This window comes from Amblyomma mixtum, chromosome 5 (assembly GCF_055824585.1).
Source record: "Amblyomma mixtum isolate Tamu chromosome 5, ASM5582458v1, whole genome shotgun sequence".
NCBI lineage: Eukaryota > Metazoa > Arthropoda > Arachnida > Ixodida > Ixodidae > Amblyomma > Amblyomma mixtum.
Window position 1 is genome coordinate 168,898,569 of NC_143016.1, and position 20,527 is coordinate 168,919,095.

The following is a 20,527-nucleotide window of genomic DNA, read 5'->3' on the forward strand; positions in this document are numbered from 1 at the left end:
AAAAATTCATTACTGTGAGGTTCGTAGTAACGAGATTATACTGTAGCTATTAAGGTGTATGCCCACAGTGCTAAAATTGCAGTGCTTGACGGCAGCACACGGAAGCCACAACTACGGTGAACTAACATGCTACCACAACTCTCGTGACTAACAGCCACAACATGGAGGAAGGAAAACCTCTTTCCAGCTGGTGATACTGATGCCGATATGGATAGCAGGACCTTGCAGTGGAGGAAAAAGTTGATGATGATGATGACCCATGGCCTCAGGCGCCATCCATGGGAGACACCTGGAAGCTCCTGTGTGCGTACATGGCCTCCACGATCAAGCGCATCATTGCTCACAGCTGGAGCTGATCGCGGAGGTCACGGCACATGCATTTTGATGGTTATTCCCAATTGGTTCTATGAAAGTTTGGGTGCAGCCCTTACAGGATCTTTTTTTTTAATTATTTCCTTCAGCAAGTGCGGCCCGTTCACAGCTGCGGCCCTTACATGGCGTTTATATGCATACAGTAAACTCTCAGTTGTACGAACTCCGGTTTATCGAATATTTCAGAATAACGAACTTTTTAAAAAGCCCCGGCAGTTTTCTTATAGATTCTATGCGCATATGTTTCACTTAAACGAATTTCGGAATAGTGAATATTTCAGTTTAACGAACTCGCTCAGAGGACCCAGGCTTATTTTTCCGATCAGTTCAACGAAGTTTTGAGCCCTCCACTGCAGGCGCAACCGATGCCCGCCCTCATGACAGAGATCTGACATCAGCTGGAGGTCGATAGCAATAGTACTTCGTTTGAAGACTATGCACTGTGTGACAGTGCACTGATTACCTGTGCTGGATAGACTGAACTGGAGATTGTTTCCAGTGTTTGTCCAGAGGAAGACGAATGCCATGAAGAGGAGGCAGCTGCAGAGCCAGTTTCAAGCCTTATATAACTCTAGCTGAGGTTGTAGGGTGCATCGGAAAGTTCAGAGACTTTGTGTCTCAACAGCAAGCTGTGCCAGAAGTAGTTTACAAAAACATTGACTCTTTCGATAGTTTTGTAACTTCTTGTGCTTTAAATGCACAAGTGCAGAAGAAGATTACTGATTTTTTTTCAAAGTGAGAAAGGCAGCGTTTTAACTGCTATGCACCATGTATAAGTTACGTATAAATTCCATTTCACACTTTTGACACTATGAATGCCATGTCTTATGTTAGTCTAGTGAATATTCAGTTTAGTGAACTTTCAGTTAAGTGAACTATTTCCTTCGGTCCCTTGAAGTTCACTCAAGTGAGAGTTCACTGTATTCTGGTCATCAGAGTAAGGTACTTGCAGCAAACAGTTCCAGCCATTCCAAGGAAGAGGTGCAACTCACCTGGCCATGGGCAAGATGGCTCTGTCGTGGGGGAAATCGCCATCGCACTGGGCCACATACTCCGAGAGCACCCGCAACACACGCACCATGCGGGTGGCACTCTCCCGGCGAGCCACCTCGTCACCCCCCTGGAGGGCACACACAGTGTCGTAGGCTGCCTTGAGCCGGTCCATGCAGGACTGCACCAGGTCCTCGTGGATGTCGGTGCGCGAGCCCTGCAGTCGGGGCCCCAGGTGCGTGTACGTTTCCCGCAGCAGGTCAATGGCCCGGTCCGCCACGCCATCCTGCGCGTGCAGCACCACGCGCCACAGGTAGTCCGCACCCAGCAGCTCGGGGTCCTCGAGGAGGTGAGTCCGCCGCCGGAGCAGCAGCCGCCCCTGGCGGCAGTTGACGGCCCGAAAGAAGCGCTCGAAGCAGCGCAGACCACTCTCGGTGAGCAGCGCGGGGTCCAGTTGGAGCACATTCTGCTCGAAGAAGTCCTGGTTGATCTCGGGGTCCAGGTCGGGCTCCTCGCCCATCAGCTTGGAGAACCACTTGAAGCAGGCCTCGCGGTCCGTCGGGTAGACGGCGTTTTCGGCCAGGCAGTGCCAGATCTGCTTGGCCTGTGCGGCGCACAGCCACAGCTGTCCGTCCTTGAGCAGGAAGCGCAGGAACTTGAGCCGCTCCTGCACCTGCTGCACGTGGCTGTAGCGGCTGTCGCCGTACACCTGCGTCGGGTCGGGCCGCTCGTGGACCAGCCGCTGGGCCTGCGCCATGTAGGCCGACAGCCCGTCGGCCACCAGCACCACCAGCGAGTGCTGCTGCTGGAGCCGGTTGATGACCTCGTGCCGGTACAGGGCCTGGGCCCCGGGAGCCGAAGAGGCGCCCCCGCCCGCCCGGCCCCCGCCAGCCGCCGGCCCCAGGGGTGCCTCTGAGTAGAGGCCGGCCACCTCCTGCATGTGCCGCAGGGCCGGCAGCGCCCACTGCGGGTCCTGACGCAGCTCCTGCAGGTGGAGGAGGAATATGCACATCAGGCGGTGGTGGTGGTGGCCACTCTGCAAAAGGCTGACTGGAGCTATTAAGCTGAAAGCCTTCAAGCGCTCATACTCGTGGCCATGACTCCATCCATGCGTCCATTACATCTGAAGTGAAAGTCGTAACTAGTCACTACTAGTCACAAGTCATGACAAACTAGTCATTAGCCAGTCAGGCATGACAAACTAGTACCGACTGGTTAGTCATGACTAGTCATAAACCAGTCATGAGTAGTCAGTCACTAACCAATCATGACTGGTTAGTCATCAACTAGTCATTAGCCAGTCATGGCTAGTTAGTCAACACTCATTAGTCATGACTAATTATTCATTAACCAGCCATTACTGGTTAGTCATTAACAAATGACTAGTTGGTCATTAACCAATCATGACTAGCTTGTCATTAAGTAATCATGACTAGTTAGTCATCAACTAATTAGTGATGACTAACTAGTCATTTACCAGTCATGACTAGCCAGTAATTAACCAATCATGACTAGCCAATCTAACCAATCATGACTAGTTAGTCATGGGTCATGAATAGCCAATCAAAGTCGCCACACAGCCGCCTCATGCATGCCTCCGGCTGTCATCTCGGTGGCAAGGCTTTCGCCTCCCGCACTTTAGGTCGTCAAAGTGAGCCCTGCATTTTTTAAAGAAATGCACACACCAAACGCAGGAAAGAAAATCTAATCTTTGCTATATCTTTCAGACCCCACTACAGGAGTGAGCAAACACTCAAATCTTCTAATAGTTTTCTAATAGCATTTGCTACTTGATTCAATTCCCACCGCACTCTCATTATTTGAAACTCTTAAATGTTCAGAGATTTCAAATATCTTGTTCATCTCAACATGCAGAAAACATCGCAGCATTTCCAAATGGCAGCATCTTACTATTGTCACATGAATGAACTTGCTTTTTCCTCCCAGAATCGACTGCCAGCACATAGCAAAAGCTCGCGCTCGCGCGCAATAATGCCAGGCTTTGAATAAAATCAATGCACCAATGACCGTCAAGAGATGCCACGGCGCAGCTGCTGCATGCTCATGGCTCGTAAAACAAAGTGCAGTGCTACGTGGAATGTCATTGCATTTAGCCATGATGCAGTTGACAGCTGTCTGCGAATATAACTGGCAGCGGTCCTCTCATTATAGATCACTGTATGATAAGAGACACAGCGGCCACAGAAGCGGCGAAGTTTGTGGAGGTCAGAGGAAGTGGCAAAGGTGTGGCCTGCGAGCCCCCTGTGGTTGTTTTGTGGCAATCCCTTTTATCGTTCTCAATTTTTGCCAATCAAAGCAAAGAAGCAGCGTATCTTCGACCCCAAAAGACAAAAAGAATGCTAAAAAAACGTACAACAAAAACATCAGCCTCAAAGCCAGCCAGTGCAACCGCACCACATGCAGCATGGTTCGCGCATTGGGGCATCTAACGGTGCAGTTTCATTTTGTGCACCTTCGGCTCCCGACAGCGTTTGGAGCCATCACGGGGGGACTGCAGTCTGGTAAAACTGATACGCCAGGGCTAAGCAAGATGACAGTCATTGTGAAATCTGCGTTTCGGGCGGCATTCCACAACTTTACTTGCACACACATAATCATGCGCTGAATGAGTCTGCCGGAAACCTGTTCCAACCTGCTTGTCTCACTCACCGTTTTCTGGTGGCATGCTCCCCCTTGTGTTTACGTTTTTCAAATCTCATGCAACAATGGCCAAGTTGTTATGTCACGTGACCTTTCCCAACCAATCAGCCACTTATGCAACAGACATGGGATGCGTAATCACATGATGTGAAGTCTAATGCTTTTGCAATAAAAAGCGCTGTGCTCATGTAAATTCATACATTACCAGATTTCATGGCACTTATGTCTTTAGGCATTCATGAGCGATATATCGTATTTACAAGACTGTAAGTTGATTTAAATGTTAAGTCGACCACCCCATATCGCATGTCAGGAAAAAAGAAGAGCATGCCTGTAGACACACTCCACAATGAAAATATTTGGTTGGTTTATGCCTCCGGAAGTCGTTGTTTTGCATACTGACATGACCTTGAAGAATGGGAGGAGAGGAGCTTTCGCACTAGAAATAGATCACTTACAATCATGTAAACACAGTACCTTCTGCCCACTTTCCTCAACCACTGCAAACAACTGCAGTCCATTCACCTGCCCAGTGAAGTTCACGGTGCTGTACATCGTTTGCCGCATCCGGTTCGCGTTAGTGGAATGCCCATTGCATTCTTTCTTGGGTCCTCCGCACAATCGCAGAGAGGGGGTTGAGCTCAACCCAGCGGGATACGGGGGGCGCCGGATAGCGGAGGATTACGGGAAAGGTCAAACTCCCGACAGGGACTGATTCATTAGGTCGCATCCTGTGTGCACGTGCTTGCGGCGAGGCGGACCCGCGTCACAGTGCGTGCCTTTTGTCCAATGTCTGCAGCGGCGTGCGTTGACAGCTTGAAGCGCAGTCAACAGGATATTGCCACGCTAGCTCCAGGCACGAGGAGCGACGATGTTTAACAGATGGGTTGAATTGACTTTCCTTGAACTTAGGTCAACCGGACGTTGGGAGATTGAGTGTTCGCGAAGCTCGCAGCAGCAAAGCATAATTCTCCAAAATCGTGATGGTGGAAAGCGTACATATGTGTACAGTGTTTGTCGCAATGAGTTACCTTCTTTCCCCAATCATTGATTGGTTGTGTTATCCTTTCCAAATTATTGATTGGTGATGTTTTCCTTTCCCCAATAACCTATTGGATGGATGTTTGTGCAGTTAACTGATTGGTTATTCTCCCCACCGAAGGCATTGACATAGAGTTTAAAACCAGCTGTTTCGGCAGGACCGAGGGCTGGTTTCGTCACGTCGAGTCAGTCAAGTGTATATATGTTTTCTCCTTGCTTGTATCTTCCTTTGTGCTTTTAATTGTTATAGAAAGTTAACCTCTCCAGAAGTGTCCTCCAGCAATGTGATTGAGCAATTCGAATCTGCAAGACGACAAGCATCCTACAACAATTATCATCAACCCAATTTCCCTCAACGAGATCAAGAGGGAACATCAACTTGCCCTTTTCGCTATCTTTCATTAATACGGCTCAGTGACATATGCTCTGGTTGTAGAACACTATCCTTGCAGAGATGAAAGTTCAAAAGAAGCCAAGGACAAATCCGCCTTTTTCACATGGCCACTGGCACAGGTGCACCTCTCCTCGAGCTGTGCTGGTGGAAAACTACCCGCTCCTACAGTGCACGTGATGGGCAAAACCACCCACTTTTGCACTGTTTTTTTTTGGGGGGGGGGGACAAGCGCTCCCCCGCCGCCTTTCTTCGCCCAATTAGAGATGCTGCGCAACGCTTTACGTAGCCTTTATGCTCCTGATTATAGCCCCCCTCCCTCCCATCCTTTCTCCCCCCCTACAAAGCACGTGCATTGCTTTCAACCAGTTTTCGCCCACTCCCCAGAGGGCACCACACGTGAAAAAGGTGGACTACGCTGTTCCCAGTAAGAACAGACCCTACGACTCTTTCTGGCTGTCTTAGTGTCTGCCTGGCAGCAGAATATGCAATTACTGGTGAAAAAAATTGGTTTTAAAAATTTCACCACAAGTCAATTCAAACTCGTGACGGCCTTGGAGAAAAGGACAGGTTTCCACCACTTTGAACTGAATGGCGGTGCACAGTAGCTATTGGTGAAAGTGGTCTATTTATATGAATAGAGTATGGTACCCTATCAAAAGAGGCAGACTTCTATTTAACCTTGGTGTCATTTCAAAGCCGGAAGAGACACATTTCTTTCTAAAGCGGTACTAAAATGGTCATTTAGTATGCTGTGCTGCCATCTGTTGGCAAACCATAAAAATAATTTGGACGAGCCCTACTCTCTTTAAACCGGATACAGAGGGCCAGAAAACACACCACAAGCTGGACTCGTCATGAGCCCCAAATGACAGTCTGTTTATGAAGAGCCTGGTTTGCCCAAATCCGCCAGGGGTTAAGGCATCAACTTGGTCGGCAAAAGCAAGACCGGGAGGGCAATCCTTACCTGGACACATCGGTCCAGCCAGAGGGTCTTCTGGGCGTCGCGGTCCTGCGAGCAGCTGTAGTCGAGGATCTTGACGTGGAAGCTCAGGGCCAGCTCCATGGTGTCCGTGGGCACCTCCCGGCTGTGGGCCAGGTTCCAGAGGAGCTGCAGCACCTTGTGGGCCATCAGGCCCTCCTTGTCGTCCTCCGCCAGCCGGCGGATCAGCTCCAGCAGCTTCTCGCGCTGCCGCTTGGCCGCACTCGCCCAGCTCGCCTGGAAGCGGCCAAACAGGTGGTCCAGCTGCTCGGGGGAGAAGTCCCAGGCCAGCTTGGCCAGCAGGTCGTGCACGTTCTGCACGATGGCCTCGTGCTTGCCGCTCTGCGCCGCCCACAGGTCGTCCAGGTCGGCCAGCGTCAGGGCCTTCTCCTTGATCACAAAGCGCACTATCTTCTCCAGCTTCTCCACGTACTGCACAACAACACAACCTTTTCACATCAGACTAGCTTCTCCACCCGAAAAGCTCAAAACTTCTCAAGACACAATTCACATTCAGTATCTTGTGTAGTTTGCACAGTCTTCGTCAGAAGTAACCAGGCTGCACGTTTTTTTCTTCTCAGTCGTATATTAAAGGTCTCTTCAATTTGGCTGCACTAGTTTTGCTAAAGTTCCGCCACCATGCAACGAGCGCGCAAGGCCAATTCCGGCAGTTCACAACACTAGCGCCGCACTGTCGCTGTCAAAACGAATAGACAAGTTCACAAAATGTGCAGGCCACCCGGCATCGTGAACTGGCTGGCACTGGCTCCGAAGTGAGTGCAGCGCAGCTGTGAACTCCTCGAGAACTAGGCCTGCACTTGTACAAAACGAAGAGGAAAGTGCAGAGGGCACGCGCTGGACTGGCAAAACGTGTACGGCAATGCTGCACTCTCTGAACTCGTGCAGCTAGTGCATCCAAATCGAAGCGACCTTAAAGCTGTTATACCTGCCCTCAAGCTCTAAATCTCTGTATGGTAAAGAGAACAACCCCTGTCGTCACCTTCAAAGAACTCTTTGATCTTTAGGGAAGCCGTGAGGGCTCTGTTGTGCGAATGAGAGGCAAACCATGGAGCCTGGTTACTTTTGACAAAGTCTGTACATTCTGTTATCTTTATTTATTTATTTATACATACTGCAAGCCCTGAGGCCCAAGCAGGAGTGCATTCAGAAAGAGATCACAAATTGAGCAATAATAGCTAAGAGCAAACAGAACACGAGCAGCGGGTAATGACATGAAACGGCAATAAAAAAAAACCAACAAAACAAGCTAAAAAACAAGCTTACGTTGGTCACTTATCAGGTCAAGAGACCATACACACGAAGCTCTGGGACTGAAGGGTTGCTATTCAATTCGACTGCACAGGTACAGAGACTGAAGCAGTTCGATTGTATTGCGAAAACATGAATCACGAGGGAGGTTGACCACAATGTTTGGCATCCACACAAGTGCAAATGTGCGTGAACTAACACTGAGCACAGGTCCAGAGCAGATGCAGAACTGACCTCCGAGGCTCCCTCCCTCAAAAGCTCACACGATTCCCAGACTTGGTGCCACTACAGCACTCTTCTATATTAACCCCCCCCCCCCCCTCTGCCATGGCTTGTCAGTCACGGCAGCCCATGACCATACCGTTACCGTCACACAGGAGATGCTCGTTACCGTGCCAAAGTAGATGAGCGGACTGAAGCAGCCGGATCTCATTTTCATGGTCAGTTGGTAACTTTTTTTTTTTTACTGCTGAGCACTTCTAAGCACCTGCCTTACCAGGAGTGCACGAATATCAAATATTTAGTCGCGAAGCAAAAACTAATAGTGAAAGTTGATTGTCAAATGAACCACACATATACAGTTCAATCACAAATAAGCACTGTTCAAATTAAAACAAAGAGCACTTCTTTTTCAATAAAACACAGTAATGAAAAAAAAACAAACATTTATAGTCCTCAAATATCTTACTCATTGCTGCCCTCATCAGCGCCATTTAATAGGGGTGTGAGAATTTTCGCCTTTTGGTTGAAGCGAATAGCAAATTTCTTCAAATATTTCGAATACTTCTGGCATACATAAAATTGTCGACAATTACATTACTTTCTGATGTGAAATTTGAGCACAGCTCGTCAGCTGTTTGAGCTTTTCAATAGATTGAGGCAAAGAATTCGAGCAAGACATGCATGTACAATCACAGACAACTTGTTATTTTTCACACATATTCCTTCTTCAAGAAACACTCCACCAACAGTTCTTGATTGTCATGAAGGAAGCTTTGTGGTCGGAGAAATAGGTGGATATATGCTCCACTTGCTGCACCAATGCCTGGTTCTACATTGCATGGCGAAGAGATCGCAGCCACTGACTGATGCCGCTGACGCTGCTAGCGAGTCAATGATCGTGGCTCTGCGTTTCGGCTCGGGATGCACGCACCGTGATCCGCTGATGCCGAGCCGGCGTATCGGCAACCGGAGAACACCGCGCGCTATCGCGCGGTCGCCGCCACGGAGGAAGAGGGCGGAGATACACGCAGTGGCGAACGGCAGCGGCTATGCGTTTTGGCTTGGGCGGGCGGGAGAAATGGCGCTAAAAGCGCGTGCTGCTCTAGCTGCGCGAGCTCCTGGGGTCAATTTTCCCGCGCTCCTGGCGCCATTTCTCCCGCGCGCCCAAGCCGAAATGCATAGCCCCCACCCCACCCCCCATTTTCCCGCGCTCCGTGGGGGTTGGGGTGGGGGCTATGCATTTCGGAAAATTGGAAATGGAAAATTGACCCCAGGAGCGCGGGGGGGGGGGGGGGGGGGGGGGAGTTGCACGCAGTGGCGAACGGCGGCGGCTATGCACTTCGGCTTGGGCGCGGGAGAAATGGCACCAGGAGCGCGGGAAAATTGACGCCAGAAGCGCACGCAGCTAGACCAGCGCATGACGCCACGAAACGCAGGAACGGGCGCCAAAGAGCTGCGCTCTGAAAAGGTTTAACGGCACAACATGCATTTCCAGAATCGTATTTTTCTTAGAGTCAAACCCACTTATAACAACACCAGTTATAACAATACGTAGATAACAATGGTCAGTCGCGGCACCGTCAGCTTTACCGCGTGTTTTACGGTAAAATAAACCGCTTATAGCAATACTGTCATTGCACATTATCGGTTATAACAATCAAATCTTGTCATTCAGTGTCAGCCACAAAAGAAAGAAAAACACGGAAACGCTACAAGCACGCCGGCAAAACCACGCTTACAACACAAAAAGCGCGCGCGTGTGGAGCCAACAGACTGACCGAGCCGGCGCAGCGAACGAACCCGCGACCAAGCACTCGGAGACCACCGGGAACGGCGACGACTGAAGATGCTTGCCTGTCGCGGCGACGCCGGCAGGAGAAGAGGGCACGTTTTCCCGCGCAAAAGACCCAGGCACTGAAGTAGAGAGCCTCGGTGGAGCAGTCCATTATTGAAGTCTGAGGGGTGCGCCGCTCGCAGAGAGAAAAACGCGCCGGCGTGTTTTTTTGTTTTTGCACTCTGCGCTACGGCTGGCAGCGAGAGCGCGTGTGTCGTCCCATCTTCCCCTGTTCTTCGCCAACGTGACCACGTCCCCCTTTTCGCGGATTTCACGTCTCCAAAGGGCAGGCGTCGCCGCGTCAGGCGAGCTGCTGCGTTGGTCACGCGTGCCAGGCGTACTACTCTCAATCAGTCAGTGGGATACACGCTCGTTGCCAGCGTGGTTTTACTCTTGTCGTCTGTCATCGCAGCCTTGGTTATGCAAGCTCCCTACATTTCCCGTAAGAATTTCTTCCAGAAAGCGGGCTTGATGACGGTGCATGCTGTGGTCATCGGTGAAAGGTTTTGATTGCGGCGCTTCGAGTCGAAGAATTCTTGCACGTTGACGATGCAGTCACGACAAATGAAAACCTCACTATCATGGCAGCAGCTGACACGGGTGTGGACAACAACGAACAGGAACTGTTGCAAGTTGTGGTGTAGTAAGTAAAAGCTCCTTAATTCGACCTACATTAGTTCGGAAATCCGAATAATTCGAACTGCCAGCACAGTTCTAGCCAACGCCCATGTTTAAGTTAATGCGTCATACACTCGCTGATTCGGACACTATGGGTCTCCTACAGGTTAATTCGAACGGGCTCCCGAAGGTAGGCTGCGTCCAGGTATGACATGGCGCGGCAAGCGACCGACCATATAGCCCTGTTCAAACCTGACTTCTATGCTGCAAAGTCATCCGTGCACCTAAGACGCGCATACAACGCCAGGCGTGACGACATACACATGGCCCTATCTCGAAATCGGTCAGACCGCGTGGTTTCGTTTTCGCCTTTCCCAACTTCGCGCAAGCCCGTACCAGCCAGTTAACCGAGCCCTGCTGCGCGCCATTCGTTCGCGTGGTTCTTCGGGTCTTCCAGTGCGCCGAAACTGCGCGCTAGTAACGTGCCGTTCGCCGTTTGTGCTCCTCACACCCGACTCCGCCGCTTGAGAGGGAGGTGACGCAGTAGCGGTGGAGCTCCAGCGCTATCGTGATGCACGCACCGCGAGATTGACGGAGGTCGTTACCATTAAAATGGCCGAGGTTGAGCAGTTTCGCGTGGCTCCTGGAAAGCCGTGCTGCGTATGCGCGAGGAGCAGTGACGTCACACGGCACACAGCTGGCATGGCTCGCCGCGCGCGCTCGCCTTCCTTTCCTTAAAATGATCGGAGTGTAAAACGTTGACAACGCCAACGCCAATGAACACAACGAACATTGATGGTCTATGGCTTCAGTGGCCTGTGCCTTCAGCACCGCATTTCTGGCACAACCTTGTCAATGCCTGCAGCCCACATCTCTCTCTCTCATCACCCCACCTACCTAAAAGCACAATTCAGGCATCCACTGACCCACGGAGCCATTATGCACACTTCCTTTCCTTAAAATGCTTAGAGTGTAAAACATTGTCAACATCAACCCCACTGAGCACAAGGAACACTGATGGCCTATGGCTTCAGCACCACATTTCAGGCACAACCTTGTCAGTGCCAACCCAAGCAGCGCACCTCTCACTACTACTTAGGGACACTGTACCAAGAGGGCAGTTATGTGCCTTCCCTCTGGTCCAGGTGTCCACCCAGATGTGGACACCTACCCCTCACCTCAGGCTACGTATATCCTGGCATACCAGAGCTAAGCCACTGCCAATTTTTTTTGAGCAGTAGAGGCTCCAGACAGTATGTATGCAATAAAGCATTTATGAAAATGTGAAAAATAAGCATTGTGACTATGAAAATAGAAAATTAAGTATTGTGGCGCTGTTCTCATCTCAAAAGCAAGCAGCTTTCTTTCACCAAACAAAAATACCATGATGCAGTAGATTGTTCTTAGTTTTTCACGATCATTCCATAATTCAAACATTTTTCCAGTCCCCTGAAGTTCGAATTAACGAGCTTTTACAGGCATTAGAACAACCAAGCCCCTCTACACGTATTTTGCTGTCAATAAATGCACTAAAGTCGGTCACGTTTTCTTTTTGGCACAACCCGGTTATAACAATTATCGGAAGTGGGTTCCACTGCATAAGGGCATTAAATGAAAAAAAAAAAAAAAAAAAAAAACGCAGTGAAGCTTTTTCAAACTCTGAAGTTTTGTTGACTTTCTGCAATAATGGGCATCAGGGAAATTGGGGGAGCCAACCTACATGTGGGGCCAACGATATCTGCCGGATGAGAGACCTATAAGTGTGGCCTCCAGACGCTAGTCTTAATTGCAATTGCACTGTTGCACAGCTGTTGGTGTTCAGCGGCGACTCAGCAGACACCTGCTACACATACACAACGCATGCCCAGCGACACCCTGTGTCAAGCATCAGGCATCCGTGTGTCTCGTGCTAGCTCCCCTTTGTGCTTGCGCCACTGTGCTTCATTTGTGAAGTATTTTTACTGAGTGATTTGTTTCATGGTTTAAAATTGACAATAAATAGCGCTAACACAAAAGACAGACACAGGAGACGAGGGTGTTGGGATGGCGCAAACTTGCAACCGATTTTATTGCCTTGAAAGCAAAACCTTTTATAGGCACTGATAAAAAAAAACACCCTGGAAAGAGGGACACAAGTCAAGCCAGTGCACATGTCACTGGAAACGCTGAAGAAATTTCTTTTCCGGATTGTATGAGGAAACGGATATATCGCTGACACAGGCATCACTGGTTCTCTTGATGTGGTACGCTTCCAACAGTTCACATCATACTGTGCTCCTGCTCCTGCCTACAATCTTGCTGAAGTCCTGGCTCACAACCTTTGCATGCAATGCAGTAAGTGAGCAAGTTCACTCTTTATATATTTTTAAACGATAGTGCATGCTCTCTTGAGTGGTAACTAACACAGCAGCCCATCTGCCCCATGTAGACTCATCCACATTTAAGCGAAATTAGGTAGACAACAGCCCCGACACATTTCACAGACTTTCTGGCATGCTTCATTCTGCATCCGCTTGGTCGAGCTCCTTCGCCCCTGATCCTGGGGCACAGCCCGGCAAGCTTGCTTAGCGAATTTCACACGGAGAAGATTGGCTGCAGCAGTCAGCTCAGACTTGTCCCGCGGAAGTCAAGAGAGCCACGCATCCTCCAACCGATGCATGCTACCGTGCTGGTTTTTGTGCGTGTGCACAAGTAACACGGGTGCAGACACCCGCATTACTTGTGGTCCCGGGTTCGAACCCCAGACCCGGACAAATTTTTCTTGAACTACGCAGTTTCTGAGAAAGCTGTTTAGCTTTCCTTTGTACCCGTATGGCTGCACTTCAGTGGAAGTCAATCAGCAATTACTCCTTTATTACAAATGTTACTCACTCGAGAAGAATGCTTCCACATTTCTAATACCAAACATTCGGATTGAATCGAAAACTTTACTATTTGACCGAATATTTGAAATTACTAGATATTCGTACACCCCAATCATTAATTGTACACCTAAGGGAGGTGCGTCAAAGATGCAGCTGCATGCGACCTGTGATGCCTTGTCGCTGCGTTCCCTTGGTTCTGAAGATTTCGGCCTCTGTCCCAGAAGAACCTCAATCATTCCCCAACATCCAGCCACCCTTACCTTCTTAACTACTCTACTTGGCGTGAGAAGGGTATAAAATTTTCAATGTGACAAAAAAAAATTGCAGACGCATATGCACCATGCTTGGTGCAAGTGCAGCAGAAGTGCATTCCTGACTGCCCACAGAAGCACCTGCATTCTCAACACTATCTTCTTTTTCTTCGGCTCCTGCTTCTGCCTCATCTCCAGCTTCTTCCCAGCTCGCCCGGATAATCTGGACACCCCACTGTCCTGCACACGCTTAGCTAGCCATGTGCACAGCATGTAGCGCACGCCTTGATAGACCTGGACGGTCTCCGCTGTTACCAAGGTGACCTTGAAATTGGACTGTGACCTTGGGACTGGATTGATGGTCTCCACTGCTATCAAGGTGACCTTGGGACTGGATTGTTACCCAGATCAGCTGTGCAGTGCATACACAGATGTTTCGTGGTCAAGAGCAGATGCACAAGTGATGTCGCCAAATGTGGACACAAGAGTGCTGCCACGAAGTGCGCACACAAACGTGGGAGATGCAATACCAAAACTTGGCGGTTCATCATATGCTCAACAGATGACCACACTACCCGTTCGATGAATGACTACACACAGAGTGCGGCAAATTCAGTGCCATTCGCCATTTGTCCTGAGACAATTACCGAAACAAGTTAACTCTCTTAAATATGTGATAAATAAGGCTACTTTCATTCACTCACCTCATTGAGTGCCATTATGTTCCTTATGCTACCAGTCAGAGCCAGTGCTATCACATTAAGCAGTGCTACCACCTTGGTTGATGTGCACCCAGCAGCAACTAAATTAAGGAGATAATCAATGGTCCTTAAGGGTAACAAACAGAGTGGATTCCAAGGGAAGGGAAGTGTAGTGGGGGGGGGGGAGAAAGTTATACCCCTGTCACACGGGCGTTTTGAAGGCCCTCGAACCTATAGTCTATTGACTCAAAGGCCATTGAGCGCTGCTACACGGTCAGTTTCAATGGCCATCGAGTTAATGGAGCAGCGCGGAGCTATATCGAGATTTTGGAGGCCTTCGAGCATTGCCCAAGGTTGCTAGCTTTGCTTCTAATGGTGCCAGTGCGCACTCTCATGCATCATAAGTTAACAGTTTTTGAATGAATATTATCCTCCCAAACTTTAATGCAAGCTGTGAATTATTAGTCTGTACAATAATGTAAAAATTGCATTGATGTGGTTTAGGGCGCATTAATTTTATACTTTCCATCGCAGAAGACAGAAACACCAGCGGCAATGTCAGTGTTGCCAGAGCTTTACAACATTCCAACAGCTAATAGTACAAAAAGGTAGTGCCTTTCAAGACAACACAAATAGCGTTCAATATGAACTAAAAACCTTCTATGACTTTAAAGAAGTGTATTTCAACATTTTGTTCAGATTAATAAACTATATTTGTTATGTGCGCAAAATAGACCCTTTAGAAAATTCAGTCTGGCAACTCAGCAGGCATCATCATCAGCAACTTTCGTCGGCGCCGGGCGCCATATTTTGGGCACCTTTGGCTGGAAGACGCGCAGCTATAGCGCTCTGCACAGCCTTTGCACTAGTTTCCACTTTGTGGCATGTCTGGTTGCGTTTGTGAAAGCGATGGCGGAAAATTTGCAGTGGTCGAGGGACCTGACTGTCATCCCAGGCGGATTTTCGGAAAGGCTTTTGGACTCCTATTGTCCGGCCGCACCTCTCAGCGAAGCTACAAGCCGGTATTACTGCGATCCGTTGACAGGCGGAAAATTTGCAGTGGTCGAGGGACCTGACTGTCATTCCGGGCGGATTTTCGGAAAGGCTTTTGGACTCCTATTGTCCGGCCGCACCTCTCAGCGAAGCTACAAGCCGGTATTACTGCGATCCGTTGACAGGCGGAAAATTTGCAGTGGTCGAGGGACCTGACTGTCATCCCAGGCGGATTTTCGGAAAGGCTTTTGGACTCCTATTGTCCGGCCGCACCTCTCAGCGAAGCTACAAGCCGGTATTACTGCGATCCGTTGACAGGCGGAAAATTTGCAGTGGTCGAGGGACCTGACTGTCATCCCAGGCGGATTTTCGGAAAGGCTTTTGGACTCCTATTGTCCGGCCGCACCTCTCAGCGAAGCTACAAGCCGGTATTACTGCGATCCGTTGACAGGCGGAAAATTTGCAGTGGTCGAGGGACCTGACTGTCATTCCGGGCGGATTTTCGGAAAGGCTTTTGGACTCCTATTGTCCGGCCGCACCTCTCAGTGAAGCTACAAGCCGGTATTACTGCGATCCGTTGACAGGCGGAAAATTTGCAGTGGTCGAGGGACCTGACTGTCATTCCGGGCGGATTTTCGGAAAGGCTTTTGGACTCCTATTGTCCGGCCGCACCTCTCAGCGAAGCTACAAGCCGGTATTACTGCGATCCGTTGACAGGCGGAAAATTTGCAGTGGTCGAGGGACCTGACTGTCATTCCGGGCGGATTTTCGGAAAGGCTTTTGGACTCCTATTGTCTGGCCGCACCTCTCAGCGAAGCTACAAGCCGGTATTACTGCGATCCGTTGACAGGCGGAAAATTTGCAGTGGTCGAGGGACCTGACTGTCATCCCAGGCGGATTTTCGGAAAGGCTTTTGGACTCCTATTGTCCGGCCGCACCTCTCAGCGAAGCTACAAGCCGGTATTACTGCGATCCGTTGACAGGCGGAAAATTTGCAGTGGTCGAGGGACCTGACTGTCATCCCAGGCGGATTTTCGGAAAGGCTTTTGGACTCCTATTGTCCGGCCGCACCTCTCAGTGAAGCTACAAGCCGGTATTACTGCGATCCGTTGACAGGCGGAAAATTTGCAGTGGTCGAGGGACCTGACTGTCATTCCGGGCGGATTTTCGGAAAGGCTTTTGGACTCCTATCGTCCGGCCGCACCTCTCAGCGAAGCTACAAGCCGGTATGACTGCGATCCGTCGACAGTGTGCGTTGCCGTGTCACCCTGCAGGTCGAATCTACTGTCGATAAAGGAGGGCTAACAACACTTGGACCGGACTCGACTGCGAGCAGGCGCACTGCAGGGCGAAATGCGTGTGGATCCGGATACGGGCGCTCGATCAGCAGTGCCAGTGCGCTAGCCGTCGGTGCGAAATCAGTCGCGTTGTAGTTGTTCACCATCTAGGCCTAGCGACGACTAGGGCAGTCGGGGACTAGCGCGCAGTTCGTCGCCCGGCGTTGCCGCAGACGGTGTCGTTGCCGAAAGCTCCACTCTAGCACAGGCATGCTGTCGTTGCTAGAATCTAGCAAGCATCCTTTCTGGTAGCGTAGCTGTTTTGTATTTTCTTGTGCGAACGTGAAGTAAGCCGAGCCTGCCGGCCGGCCAGCCTGGATCCCGTCTGCCGGCGTCATAAAAACGAGCTAATGAGTGTTCTCGGCATAAATAATAAACCCTAGGATAGGGAAATGAGAAAATATATCATTTTTCTGGGTCATTGGTCAATACCGAGTTGCTGCTAAAAGTGACAACTGTGGTACGAGCGAATTTGTTGCGAGAACCGCCTCGAAGCTGCCGCTGGCCCGACGCCGGGGTCCGGCTCGACTGGCTCCCGCTAGCTCCGCTGCTGAAGGCGCCATAGAAATTGACCATACTATTATTTTATTGTGAGATGATGCTATTGACAGCAAAGCGGAGTGAAGAATAGGCCTTCAATCATAGTGCAGGCGACTTCCGAAGCGCCGGCCCCTGCCGCTTCGATGCGAAGCAGCCTATAGGCCTAGCGACGACCACGGCTGACAGGCAGCCGCAGAGCTCTTCACCCGGAGCGCCCGCGAGCGGTGCCGTTGCCGAAAGCTCGCAACATCAGCTGGCATGCTTTGTCGCCGCTCGAGTATAGCTTGCAGTCTTTCTGATAACAAGGCGATGCCGTTTTTTCTTGCAATATTTGTACACCAAGCCAAGCAGCGCTCAGGCACTGCTGCGCTGCGGCGAAGTGCGACACCGGTTGTGGACGGAGCTTGGGCAGAGCGGCGCAGCAGTGCTTGCCGCTGCGTGTGTCCCTGCTTGCTGTGGTGTGGCAGTTCGGAAGGGGCGACCGGAGCGTGTTGCCGGACATGTGTCTCCTGCCTTAGCCAGAGTGCATAGGCCCTGACCAAACGAAAACACAAAGCTGCTGCTGCTGCACTCCGCCTATGTCGCCGTCGTTTGCTGCATGCTAACGGAGAGAACGACGGCGCTCCTCGCCGCGCCGCATCGTCGTGCTCTTTTTCGCGCACACGGAACCCTCTATGAATGGACGCGGATGCTTGAAAATCCAAAACAAGCGCGTTTGAGCTACGTTTTGATTTTGTGACGCGCCAAAACAGTCGCCAGCATCGGAATGCTTGTCCTCGAGTGCGCCGAAGGTGGCACCTTTATTTTTGTGCTCACTATACAGCGGAGCGGCTACACGGTAGAAGGAACTTTTCGCTGCTCTTTCAATACTTATATCATTTATTTTAATGTGAAAACGAACAGGTCACGGACGAGAAGAAAGAAGCATACAGCTACCCCGTGCGCTCCGTGCTCTGGAAACACAGCTTGTTTCCGTGCGCGTCTCTTCGCCGCGCTGGCTGCAGAAAGGCACACAGCAGCATGCCGGCATCGCGACTATAGCTTGGTGCAGAGAGCCAATGTCAAGGAACATGGCTAGGACACAGAAACAAGAAAATTGAGCTTAGCTTCGCCGGGCGCCGTACTTTTCAATCTGGCCCGAGCGCATACCGGCAGGCGTATGCCCAAGTAATGGCGGAGGTACCGCGGTTTGCGCACCACACACCAGATGGCGCTGAATTTTCTAAAGGGTCTATTGAAAGTAGCGATTACCGTATTTACCCGATTGTAAGTCGACCTATTTTTCAAAATTTGAAAGTCCGAAGTGGGTGGGGGGGGGGGGGGTCGACTTACAATCGAAACGAAAGCATCGCACTATAAATAGAGGCGAGGCAAACGAGATATCAGCGTGGTTGCATTTTTGCTGCGCGGCTCCGTCGCATCACTCTTGGTGGTGGCCTTCAGCAGCTGCTGTGTCAATGCACAGAACCGGTATCCCCGGCCCGCGCGAGGCGGCCGGCCGATGGTGGCTGTTGATAAGCAGCAAACCACCATCAACCAACTCCCCACACATGGCCGCAGATTGCGTATGCTGATAAGCGGCGGCGGCCCGATAACGCATTCGCGCACTACTCTTAATAGGCGTCGTCCAAGGGAGCGTCGGTAGTTGATGGAAGGGCTGCTGTTCCAATTGGTGGCACCCCCACTTGGAACCCCAGCGGCGCCAGGGAGTGTCGGTAGCCGACGGAAGAGCCGACGCCGATCACGCATAGCTTCTCTTTGGCTCTGCATTCGACTACTGCCAGCCGCGTTTCACAAGTTTTTAATGTAGTGCTTCGTCATTTGTGCTCCAGGTCTGGTAAGCGACCGGCGCTCGTTCACAGCTACGTTCAAGATGTCTGTCACTCTTTATGGCGAAGAAACGAACTGTGCGCCGGGCCACAAGTTCGACTTATGCACTGAGTGATACAGGTGTGGCAGCTGCAGCGAGGCAAAATTTTCAGCTGTTCCACACGATGTCATGATGTGGCTGTTTGCGAAGTGCGGGATTTCGCTGCATGACGATGTTAGAACGACGAGCTGTGGGACCGCAGCAGCGATCACGACGGCAGTGCTAGCGAGGACGATGGCGCAAGTGTGGACGAGTAGTCCAGTGACTAGTACATTTTTGTTTTGGAATGTGCCCACGGGCATCCCGTGTGTGGCAGCCGATAGTGGCTGGCGATAAGCGGAGGCCACAGGATAGTGCTGTCGCGTTCTGCTATTAAAGGCCAAGTTTAATGACCTTCGAGATTTTTTTTTTTTTTTCAGAATTGTGATGTGGGGGGGTCGACTTACATTCGAGTCGACTTACAATCGTGTAAATACGGTATGATGCCACACAAGCTTGATGTAAAACACGAAAACATTTCAATGGCCATTGAGATTTGCAATGTAGCAGCAACACAACTCCTTCGAGTTGAAGGCCCTCAACTCAATGGCCATTGAAACTGGCCGTGTGACAGGGGCATCAGATGGGCAGATGACATTAAGAAGTGTACACGGTAGTGTACACACATTTTTGACACGCATTAGGACACTAGGACACGAAGCCTACAAAGGCTCCTCTTTCTCTTTTTCTCCTTTTACTCGCACCTTCCTCCCTTCCCTCACCTTCCCGCTGAGGTGTCAACCGAGAAGTGAGACGGTTACTGCGCCTTTCGTTTCCTGATAACCAATTCAAACAGCAATAGAGAATACACTGAAACTCCGGTAAAGGCATGTACTTGCACGAAAAAACAGGACAAAATGAAGGGCTCGTCCCTGTCTGTTCCCTCTGCGTCCTTGTTGCTTTAGCACTTCAAAAAATGTCAAATCTGCACCAACTGGCCTGATCCACTGTCCTTCTGAACATTATTAAGAAGTTTGCGAGGATAGTGTGGCCGCAGCTCGCACAGGATAGGGTTAATTAGAGAAATTTGGGAAAGGCCTTTGTCCTGCAGTGGGCGTGGTCAGGCTGATGATGGTGATGCTGATGACGATGATGCTATACATTTATATGAGCATTGGCCAGGACTTTCAAATCAACTGGACTTCAGAATAACAGGGGTTGAAATAACAACACCTACTGTAACTGCTGATTAGCATCCACCCATGCACAGCCTTATGGCTACACATACACACTTCCTCAGACACACTGAACAAAAATAAAATTCGCACCAAGCCTACTACCTTCAAAAATAAGTGCCAAATTGGTGCTTAGAAAGTAAGTCTGTGCTGAATACCAGTTAAGTGTTCGCCTTCTAATTCACCCAAACACTGCACGAGTATGGCCCTGGTTTTACTGTGATTTCGTTTACTGGGGTGTAACGCCCTAAAGTGACTCGCGCTATGAGGGACGCCGTAGGGAAGGGCTCCGGAAACTTAGACCGCCTGGGGTTTTTTAACGTGCACTGACATTGCACAGTGAATTACAAAAGAACGCCACTGCACTCAACATAACA

General features: G+C 50.3%; 1 protein-coding gene across 2 annotated transcripts in view; it reads right to left on the reverse strand.

The window, feature by feature from the left end:
* The window catches only part of faf (ubiquitin carboxyl-terminal hydrolase-like faf), a 160,865-nt gene that overhangs the window by 89,776 nt on the left and 50,562 nt on the right, over nt 1–20,527 (reverse strand). For both annotated transcript variants that reach the window (XM_089546319.1, XM_089546317.1), the window contains exons 11-12: nt 6,423–6,869; nt 1,365–2,347 (exon numbers count right to left, since the gene is read on the reverse strand). In XM_089546319.1, the coding sequence (XP_089402445.1) occupies nt 1,365–2,347; nt 6,423–6,869 (1,430 nt within the window). The remainder of the gene's footprint in view (nt 1–1,364; nt 2,348–6,422; nt 6,870–20,527) is intronic.